Here is a 10,925-nt window from a genome sequence, read left to right as displayed (position 1 = left end):
GAGACGACTGATGAGAAACATTTGCCCCCATGGTGTAATTTCTTTCCTTTTAATGCTACGTGATCAGTGTTGCGCTCAGTAGAACCCTGTAAGGAGTTCGTTAGATCTAAGCATCCACGACCCAAACATTTCATTCATTTCCTACTCCAGCATATGTAAAGTGAGTGTTTTGCTGCCAATCTGTTGTAAGGCATATCACACCAATGTCCAACTATATCCTATAAGGAGCGGAAACCGACAGAAATGAAGTCACTGTTAGTGGACACTGAGCTGTTTGGGACTGTGCTGCCGTGCGAGTCACAGCACGCTTTATTATCACATGTTTTACATTGAAATTTACCTATATTCAGGATCCCATGGTAATACTATGAGACGATACAATGACGATAGTAAACTTCAGATACAGATAATCATTATTAATGCGTGTACACGAAAAGAGCTTGCAAAAGATCGCGAATGCTGATGCCAAATAGTCGATAAGGATTTTAGTGCCATTGAAAGAAATATCAGGCACATAAAGACGACGGGAAACGGAGAATGAATGTTCGGTAACCACTAAGATAGTTACCCCACGTTGTAGAACGGTTTTCGCTTGATTATTGTCTGTACCTAGTGAAAATTAATTAAATATTTTTGCCCTTTGAGAGTTTTCACTGTAAATTTCGGTCTATTCTACGACAGCGGTTGCTACTGTAATTCTGAATGTCAGGAGCACAAACTTTTATCGTCACTTTCCAACTTCCATACGAGTACTTTCCTCGAACGTTGGAAAGGGATAGCCCTTGTTTTCTCTACTTCTTTCGCGACCTCCTGTTCTACTGTGGAAGAACGTATTCCGATTTCTCTAACTTCTCTTCAGTTTCCAGTGGTTCTAGTTTAGAGGGAGTTAAATGGAGAAATAGGTTTGGAATCATATTTTTTTCATATTTTTAGTATATATTTTACAGTTAATCTTTTCTGTATTTCTTTTTCTGTACGGGCATGACATGTTCGTCTCTCACTATGTACCATTTTCTGATTTCAACAGTAAATTATAATAGATCTGAAGAGCTCGAGTAGCGAATTTTTGATTTACGAAAGGTTTAAATTCTTGTCCCTTTCGGATTTCGACAAATAATAATATAAATGTTGTACGTCGTTGGTTGTTTTCAGGCGGTTTGAATAAAGTTTCCAAATTTAATTAGCTGCATGACTCCTTCCCATGTTATCCAAATAACAATCAGTTTCACACCGTAAATCAACTTAAATTCAGTGTATACACCATTCAGAATATGGAACCACCAGCTGTATAATGAAATGCCGACAATGAAAATTTTCTGCAGACCGGACCTCGAAGCCTCATTTCCCGCTTACTGGCTATCCGTGCACGACTCACGGGCACACCAAAAATTCCATACGTCGTCAGCCATGCATGTACAACCTGTACTCGTACATTCACTATGTATATTCCCGTACAGCCGTAATGGTGAGGTGGCCGCTAGCAATGAGCGGGAAATCCTGGTTCGTGTCTCTTTCCGGCACAAATTTTCGTGATTATCAGTTCATTCTACAGCTGATGGTTGTCCATATTCGCAACTACGAATGAATTTTAAGTGTTTCATAAAGGATGTACTCACTGCAGCGCCTGTTGCTTAGGGCATGCAGGAATGACCAAAGTCCAAAGGATCATTTCATCGTAATTCAGAATAATACAGGCTCTGCAGTATCGTATTAATAAATTTGTCCCCTTTTTGTTATCAATCATACTGATCGAGGTCACTCTCTGATCCAATGATTTTTTATTATTCTCTTCAATTTGCGCAAACATTTCATGAAAAATTTAATCTTTAGCTACACTAATTCCCTGTGTTTAGTACGTTTTTTACTGTCATAGTTGTTTGTAACATTTCGAGGCACACTTCCATTCCTCACTGTAAGTGTAGATAATTTTTCATTCACTGTTACACTATTTACTGGTGTCCGTTTCCCACACTTCGTTCCTTTTCACTTGCAGGGTTACTAAATGTATAACTTTATATCATTTATTACATCAGCAGTAGAAATCTCGTGATCACTTCATCCACGGCTACAGGGGCGAGGATACTGATATGAATGTGTGTTGCGATACTTATCGATAAATACTGGGTTGTCGAGGTCGCCAAGTTGAAACTTGTAATCTAAGCCATGCGTCACGCTGTCAAGTATTTCGATTTCCTGAATTTCGCCATCCCTGGATCAAAAGTGCAAAACTGGGCCCCTGGCACTTAGCGGACCGGTATATAAGGCCGTGTGGTCGCGCTACGAGGCATCTCCTCTACAGACACCAACAGTCGAACATGATGAGACAGGCCGTTCTGGTGCTGGCGCTCGCTGCCTGCGTGTTGGGTGAGTAGTGTCGCTGTTGTACGATGTCAGGGCACGCAGCCATTCCCACAGCTTTTGCTGCTCTATCTGTGTCTCGAGCTAATGTAGGGAAATCATGAAATAACCGAAACAGTGTTTTTGCAGTATAGGACCTAAGGTTTCCTCTACTTCCACAGCTTGTATTTTCCACGCGAAGAACGTTTGTACTTATTTGTGTTTATTCATAAGAAATGGGTGATGCTCACAGGTCACTGAGAGTGGTTTTAATCTTGTTTCAGCTGCTGAGCTGCCAGTCCGCCGTATTCCACACAGCGGACCCCACAGGAAGTTTGGCCTGAAGCACGGTCGCATCACCGGTGGCTCAGATGCCACCCTAGGTAAGACGCTCCTTCATGCCGTGACGCGTACTCCATAAACAAGAGCGAGCGATGTGGCGCACTTTGTGGCACACTGGACTCACATCTACGTCCAGTTATTAAGAGTTAGTCTTTCCGCAATTTCTCTGAGTCCATTCAGGAAAATGCTCGTTTGGAAAGGAACATCAGATTTGCTTCCCCATTCATGCCGTAACAACAGTGTCACGTAAAAGATTCTAACCCACACAGAGCAGAGACAAGGTCGCGACTTGTCAATAACAATCTGTTTCATACCCAACAGGAATAAATTGCACCTGTCACTGAATGTAGGCTCATCCCAACCTGATTCGGAAAAAAAGGAGACTGCACACTCTGAGTCGGATACTCCACGAATGGTGGCACATAAGAGTTTACATCTAGAGTGGGCAGTAGCTGACTGGAACCGTGTGTGATCCGATGAGATGTGATTTTGCGCGTTTCCAAATGATGCAAAGCATCGAGTGCAGCAGCAGCCCATTGAGGAATGACAGGGACCGTGTGTCGAGAATGTAGTTTAGCCCGAGGTGGTCCTGTGCAGCTTTTGGGATGTATTTCGTATCTTGTTTTCGGGCACTCACCTAGGTTACAGCTAACGTAAACGGAGATGTTTGTTTCGACATACTTGGTAACAAAGGGTTGCCTTTTCTCGTACACCTTCCTGTTGAGTACCTTCTGTACACCCGATATTCTTGAAAAGATGGCAATCGTATTCACAGGGGTGCACACATACGTTCCTGGCGAACACTCAGGGTTGAAATCAGATCTCGAATGAATCTGTTCATCATTTAATCGCTTCAGATATATGTGGCAAATGTGAAGAAACTTCGGAACTACTTTCCTAGCCTAAGCGAGGTAATTATCAAGGCTAGAGGCCATGCTACATGATATAACGTGAAGACTCCCGATGGTGATAAAGTTTTTGTCTTTTGTTCTTATATTACATTGCTAGACACTGGTCTCCTGTATGACTCACTTTTCAATATACAAGCCTACATGAAAACCACTCAGTGCATCAATGTTGACTGTTGCTGGCACCAAATGATTAGCTCTACAATGTTGCTTTCTATCGTGAGAAAATACCTCCACCTGTGCTTTCCGGAGAGAGAAAGCTTTATTGTATATTGCTGTTATATCTTCAGTCCCAAGCCTGGTTTTATGCAGCTTTCCGTGCTACTGTATCCTGAGCAAGCCTCTGGACATCCGAATAACTACTGCAACCTACATCCTTCTGAATATGCTTACTGCATTCATCTCTTAGTTTCCTTCAAGAATTTTTTTCCCTCCTCCCCCCCCCCACCCCCCCATGCCCCCCCCCCCCCCCCCCCCCCCGCGCCAGCACACAAACACACACACACATTCATACTTCCCTCGAATACTAAATTGATGGTTCCTTGTTGATATCTCAGAACGTCGCCTATTGAACGATCCCTTCTTTTAGTCAGATTGTACCACTTGTCTTCCATTTCCATTCAGTACTTCCATACTCATCTAATCTTCTACATTGTGCTATAGCGCCACGTTTCAAAAGCCTCTATTCTCTTCCCGTCTAGACCGTTTATCGTCCATGTTTCACTTCCATTTATGCCTGCACTTCATATACCTTCTGGAAAGACGTCTTAACACACAAATCTATATTCGATAGAAACAAACTTCTTTTGTTTAGAAATGCCTTCCTTGCTGTTGCCAGTCTACATTTCATATCCTCACATCCTCTCTACTTCGGCCATCTTCAGTTATTTTGCTGCCCAAATAACAAATCCCATCTACTGCCTTTAATGTCTCGTTTCCTTACGTAATTCTCTCAGCGTCACCTAATTTAATTCGACTACATTCCGTCAACATCGTCTTGTTTTTGTTGGTGTTCATATTACATTCTCCTTTCAAGTCACTGCCCATTCCGGTCAACTTCTCTTCCAAGTCCTTTGCTGTCTCTGACAGAATGACGATGTCATAGAAAGACCTCAAAGTTTTTATTTCTTCTCCATGAACTTTAATTCCTCCTAGAAATTTTTCTTTTGTTCCTATCGCAGCTTGCTCATTGTACAGATTGATTAACACCGAGATTAGACTACAGCACTGTCTCACTCCCTTCTCAATCACTGTTTCAAGTTCATGCCCTTCGACTCTTACAACTGTCATCTGGGTTATTTACAAGCTGTATGTAGCCTTTTGCTCACAGTATTTTACCTCTGGTACCTTTCTAATATCAAATAAAGTATTACAGTCAATATATCAGAAAGCATTCTTCACATCTACAAATTCTATAAACGTATGTGTGCCTCTCCATAACCTATCTTGTAAGAGAAGTAGTAGGTTAAGCACTGCCTCCCGTGTTCCTACATTTTTATACAACTTTTGTCTTTTCTAACGAAGTACTGATTACTATGACGTTCATAATATTTAATATAATCGCATACAATCAAACTTCTATCTCTCATGGCAGCTGCGCCCGTACAGAAACAGTGTATCACGCTTATCAGTACATACATGTACTAATCAGTACATGTATGACCGAAAAAGCGGATACCATCTTCATATAGTTAAGGTTGACCGGCCAATGATCTTCTTGAGTGCGGATGCACCCACGCTAGTCAAACTCTTAAGGGAATCTGTTGATTGACTGCCGCGTGTAATGAGTATGGTGAACAGGGGAACTATAAATGTAGTGTGTGGACAGTAGGTTGGAAGAGTGGGTCTCACGGGGAAAGTGCCAGAGATAAGTCCCTGAAATCGCAATATCCTCTGTGTCCTCGGTGGCTCAGTCGGATAGAGGATCTGCCATGTAAGCAGGAGGTCCTGGATTCGAGTTGTAAGCAGCTAATGGTCTGGCTTACATTGTAATTTCATTCTTCGAGAGCTGAGAGATCTTCATACATCTCTTTCATTGCCGGTAGTGTTGACGTTGGTTCCTGGTAGTGGTAGAGGCGCTTAGCCGACGTTCTGTGTGTGCAGGCCAGTTCCCGTACCAGGTGTCCCTGCAGTGGGTGCAGCTGGGGCTGGCGTCCCACACGTGTGGCGGCTCCATCGTGAGCGCCAGCGCCGTCGTCACCGCAGGCCACTGCGCCGACCCCGCCTTCATCGGACACTACGAGGTGAGTACGAGGCTGCCTAACGTTTATCAAAACAGAAGGCAGTAATTAATGATGAAGTTATCGTTAAAGTAGTTAAGTAACTGCAGGCAATCTCAATATATTGTACTGCCACGATGAAGGAAGTTAGTACATACCCTGAGGTGACAAAGGTCATGGGATAGCTCTTGCTGAAGTATCGGGCGTCCTTTCGCGAGGTGTAGTGCCGCAACTGGAAGTGTCGTGGGCTGAACAAGTCGTTGGAAATCCCTGCAGAAACACAGACCCATGCTGCATGTTTAGCAGTCCATAATAGCGAAAGTGCTACCGATGCAGGAATTTGTGCACGAGCTGACCTCTCGGTTATGTCCCATAAATATTCGAAGGGATTAATGTCAGGCAAAATGGGTCACTGAATCATCCGCACCAGTTGTCCAAAGTGTTCTTCAAAGCAATAACGAACAACTGTGGCCGAGTGACAGGGCGTAGCTTTGTCTGGGAAGATGAAATCCATGAATGGTTGCAAGTGATCTACAAGTAACCGTCAATGATGGGCTGAATTGGATTAGAGAACCCAGTCCATTCCATGTAAACACCTACAACACCATTATGGAGCCACCACCAGTTTGTCCAGTGCGTTATTAACAACCTGGGTTCGTGGCTCGGTGGTTCTGTGCCACACACGAAATCTACCAGCATCTCTTAGCAACTGAAATCGTAACTCATTGCCCTGGCTATGGTTTTCCGCTCGTGTAGGCTCATCCACCCAGGAGAGGCGCTGTGGGCAATGCTCTGCTGTTACCAAAGGCACTTGATTGAGGCGTATCTTGCCACAGACAGTAAATGGCAAATTTTACCGCTCTGTCTGCTGCGCGGCACGTTACTTTTTACCGCCCTGCCAGTGTCCAGCAATGTTCATTTGTCCAGCTAACAGCTGTAGTAGAAAATACTAGACAACTACTGTCTACTGCAGGTCGCAACATACATAGAATTGTCCGGTAAACGGGATGTGGCTAGCTACTGAAATAAAAGTTTTAACTTGGCAATGTAAATTTTCAGGTGTATTTTTTACGATAAAGATCACAGTTAATACTGCCAAGTCCGTACTAAGCGGCAACACACCGTACAGTTCACACGCACACCACAATCTCACACGTACCCAGTTTATGGTATTTACACCCGTTACCGTTACAGTAGTAGCTGATATCACAAACAGCAAATCAGGTTGCAGTTTTATCCCGCGCTAACCCGTGCTTCACTTCAATGACCAATCATAGTAAAACATTTCTTTCTATGGCAATTGCTAAATAAATAAATTTAGAAAAGTATCAAATATAAAATTACTCCTTCTGAAATTTCCCATTAATTTGTGTACTACTCACGATTTATTAGTAACATAAACTGACTGCACATTTAATTATAGTAAATCCCCTGTATAGTTTAACTGGTACTTCGTGAATAAACAAAACAATTTTCATTTACTTCTGTTCTTCTTCACTCATACAACACTCACATTGCTAATTACTACACGTATAAAACAATTATAAGTATGCAAATACATTAAATATTAATCAAACATAACTTTACAACATTGTTTTGACTACGACTGCTAGCACTGTCCGTCAACTGCTGACCTCTGCCGCCTACTAGTACAACTACGTGCAGCTCTGTAACTCAGGTCCATGTGAGCTGGTGACATCTGTCGATGACTCATGCCTATAACGATATCGTCCTCATCTCCTAACGGATACGTTTGTCGTGCGTTCCACATTGATTTCTGCGGTTATTTCATGCCGTGTTGCTTCTCTGCTAGTACTACAACTCTCTGCTGTTCTCGGTCGTTACTGAAGTTTCGTCGGCCGCTCCGTTGTCCCTGGTGAAAGGTAAAGTTAGAAATTTGGTATTCTGGGCACACTCTTGACCCTGTGTATATTGCAATACTGAATTTCCCAAGTGGAACATCCCATGTGCCTAACTCCATCTACGATTACACGTTCAAAGTCTTTTAGTTCACGTCGTGCGGCCATAATCATGTCGGAAACCTTTCCTCATGGATCACGTGAGTTCAAATCAGATGTTTTAGTCGATAGTATCTCCATCTACATATGTACATATCTGTACCTCCTGACTTTTGTCACCTCAGTGAAAACTGTTGGAATCATTTTCGTATGGGCTATTGGGAATGGATAAACTGGCCTTAGGTTTCAGAACAAATTTTACGGCCCCATATTAAGCAACACAGTATATCCAAATTATCTTTTGAATTGTGTGTGTGATTCATAGTTCATATGAGTGAGAGCACTGACAGTGCTGTTAAGTCATCTGTCTAATTGTTACGTCGAACAATTGCATATAGTTCCTGAAAGGGAAGATATGTATTGGAAAGTATAACATAACTCTAGTTTTCTAGCATGAAAGCTAACACTGTTCTAAGAAACAGAAATAACTCTCTCTGACTACTTGTGTTTCAGGCCGTCGCTGGTATCAACAACCTGAACTCCAACGGTCAGAGGGTGCAAGTATCCCAGCAGGTTGTGCACCCAGACTACGCGGAAGTTGAGTAAGTGTCACAGACAAATTCTATATTAGTGTGACCTGAAATTGTGTGGTATGAATACATTATTGCCTGTTATTCTTGGCCGTACTTTTATTAAGAATATGACTAACAGTTATAATAATGAGTTCGTCCTGATTACTCAGGCGTACTCTCGTGTGGAGTTTGCAAACAGTTTTCATTCTTCCGTGGAGTTTTTATCCTCTAGTACCGAATGCAAGATCCCTGTCATTTAGACTTATAACAATCGTCAATGATAATGACGGTGGAGATTGTCGCTCAGTCTTTCAACAAACAGGACTCTGTTTGTAGTACTCTGTATTACTATAAGTTGCGTACATATGAGACTTACGTACTCATGTGTACAAGAATGGTTTTTCGAACTGACCATGGATGTTTAATTTGATTTGTCGTTTGTTCTACAGTAATGTCGCCATCAACGACATCGCCGTCTTTCTGCTGCAGTCCAGCTTTTCTCTGAGCGGCAACGTACAGGCCATCTCGCTGCCCACCGCTGGATCTGTCCCCAGTGGTACGTCAAACGTCTCTTTCGGCATGATGCTATTTATAAAGAAAATGTGTGGACGCTGGAAATTCTCGATTATTTTACTCGTTTTCTAGTTACTTCTTCTGGTGAATTTCTAACCATCAACAGGAATCAGAATTTTTCGTCCTGCTAAAGCTGATTAAACTAAACGGAAACCCGTCATGCGATCACGTAGTGCACTACAGGAAGGTTTACGGTTGATGTTGCTTTTTTACAGCTGGTTCGACGGCGACTCTGTCCGGCTGGGGCAGCGTCAGCACGGGTATCATACCCAACTACCCTGACATCCTGCAGTGGGTCGACGTCAGCATCATCAGCAACAGCGAGTGCGCGCTGCTGCTGGGCAACAGCCCGCTCAACGATGAGAACATCTGCACCGGCCCCGTCAACGACGGCATCTCCGCCTGCTCGGTAAGTAGCAGACCACTGCAAGTCACATGAACGGTCGTGAGCTAAGCGTGTTAACCCTTCAGCGTTACATTAGCTGTATACGTGCCTGTAACCTATTTTTGCAACATCATTTGAAACATATGATACGTCAGTTGCGTAGGATAATTTATGCCGTGTCACGTTATATCTGTTTGTATCATGTGTGCTTTGTAGATTTGGCCATCAAATTACAGTAATTTGGCCGATCATGCCGTTTTCTGTTCTACGCACCCGAGAGTATACTAGTTTGATGCACTGTTGGCCGTTAGTAACATCTGATACGTCAGTTCATTAGGATGATTCATGCTCTTCAGATTACATATATTTGTGTAACTTTTCTTTAGTACGTTAGGAAATCAAATTGTACGTGTTCGATGGACTCGTATGCAGAAAGGAAACATAAGCAGGTGAAAGCTGTAGCGCTTTCCGACATAACAAAGAAATGCCGTTAAAGACCGTGTTGGCATAAATGCTGGAATGGGGTCAACAGGAGTTGCCGATCTGTTGAGTATGTTTACCACCTCCTGCACCGAACCGTCAGGCCTTTCTGCCTGCTGGGCGTAAGTGAATGGCAGCGATCAATCCGCTCTTTCTACCAGGCCTACATACACGCCCATATCTACCTTAGCAGGTGCCATATTAATAAGATGGTTTTGTTCACTATTTCGTCAGCATACGCTAGAGTATCAACGACTTCTTTGTGATATACGGTCTGGTAATTCTGGGTGAAACGAGTGATCAGTCTGAGAGGTGCCTTACAGACCATCTGAAACAAGTTTCACTGTCTCCGCTATATATGAATGTTCGGAGATCTATAATGTGGAACAACTAATAATAAAGAAGTTAGCAGTTATTGTAGATCGTAATGTGTGTCGTAGAACGAGAGTGGGTGTGCTGACCACGTGGCTTTGTTTTCTGCAGGGAGACTCCGGCGGACCGCTGGCCCAGGACGGAGCCCTCATCGGAGTCGTGTCCTGGGGCATCGTGCCCTGCGGCTCTGCTGGAGCGCCTTCCGTCTTCACCAGGGTATCCGCTTTCTTGGACTTTGTCAACCAGTACGCCTGAACACGTCGTGCTGCAATTGTAATCTGATCTGAGACTCGAGTAATAAAAATACTCTAAAAATTTCTCTACATTCTTCGTTATTGTGTAGCGTTTAATCCCCAATTCTCCTACGTTGATGGGTGCAACAGGGAAACACATCCGGTTTCAGAATGAAACCACATACTTCACTTTTATGTTAACTGCAAAATTGTATTACAATATCTTCTGCTGACGTTTTCTTCCTGTCTCCATTCCTTTCAATTCACACTGCAAAACAAGTTTGGCATGACTCATCTAAAACATATTTCTTATATGCACTAATGGAGGGGAACGCAGCCAGCAACAAAAACCTTTACAAAGCATTATTGTATTGCCACGAGAGGTTTCTGGTAGATATACCCATTTTCAGACGGCTGCATATGTTTTCTACAGATGTAGCTGAACAGACGTTCTTCCGGAGGGCAGGAGCGGATGACGGACTGCTCACCAACGTAATAATGTAGTAACACAAGGTTAGCCAGCCACAAACGGCTACGGTAATAAAA

The 10,925-nt window shown here is 43.1% G+C and overlaps 1 protein-coding gene across 1 annotated transcript; it reads left to right on the top strand.

Annotated features, from left to right (window-relative positions):
* The first annotated feature begins 2,290 nt into the window (after positions 1 to 2,290).
* Positions 2,291 to 10,465, top strand: LOC126336523 (trypsin alpha-like). The gene is made up of 7 exons (XM_050000318.1): positions 2,291 to 2,364; positions 2,622 to 2,720; positions 5,691 to 5,830; positions 8,278 to 8,366; positions 8,786 to 8,892; positions 9,125 to 9,318; positions 10,258 to 10,465. Exons 1-7 carry the CDS (start codon positions 2,316 to 2,318, stop codon positions 10,399 to 10,401), a joined length of 822 nt encoding a protein of 273 aa, XP_049856275.1. The 5' UTR covers positions 2,291 to 2,315; the 3' UTR covers positions 10,402 to 10,465.
* The last annotated feature ends 460 nt before the right edge of the window (positions 10,466 to 10,925 follow it).

This window comes from Schistocerca gregaria, chromosome 1, assembly GCF_023897955.1.
Source record: "Schistocerca gregaria isolate iqSchGreg1 chromosome 1, iqSchGreg1.2, whole genome shotgun sequence".
In the NCBI taxonomy this organism is placed as follows: domain Eukaryota; kingdom Metazoa; phylum Arthropoda; class Insecta; order Orthoptera; family Acrididae; genus Schistocerca; species Schistocerca gregaria.
This window is presented reverse-complemented; position numbering and strand designations above follow the sequence as displayed.

Bases quoted from the DNA above. Each gene is read 5' to 3' on its own strand.
- LOC126336523 (XM_050000318.1), top strand. From the start codon at position 2,316: ATGATGAGACAGGCCGTTCTGGTGCTGGCGCTCGCTGCCTGCGTGTTG. The intron at 2,365-2,621 runs GTGAGTAGTGTC...ATCTTGTTTCAG, and splicing joins GCTCGCTGCCTGCGTGTTGG to CTGCTGAGCTGCCAGTCCGC. The intron at 9,319-10,257 runs GTAAGTAGCAGA...TGTTTTCTGCAG, and splicing joins ACGGCATCTCCGCCTGCTCG to GGAGACTCCGGCGGACCGCT.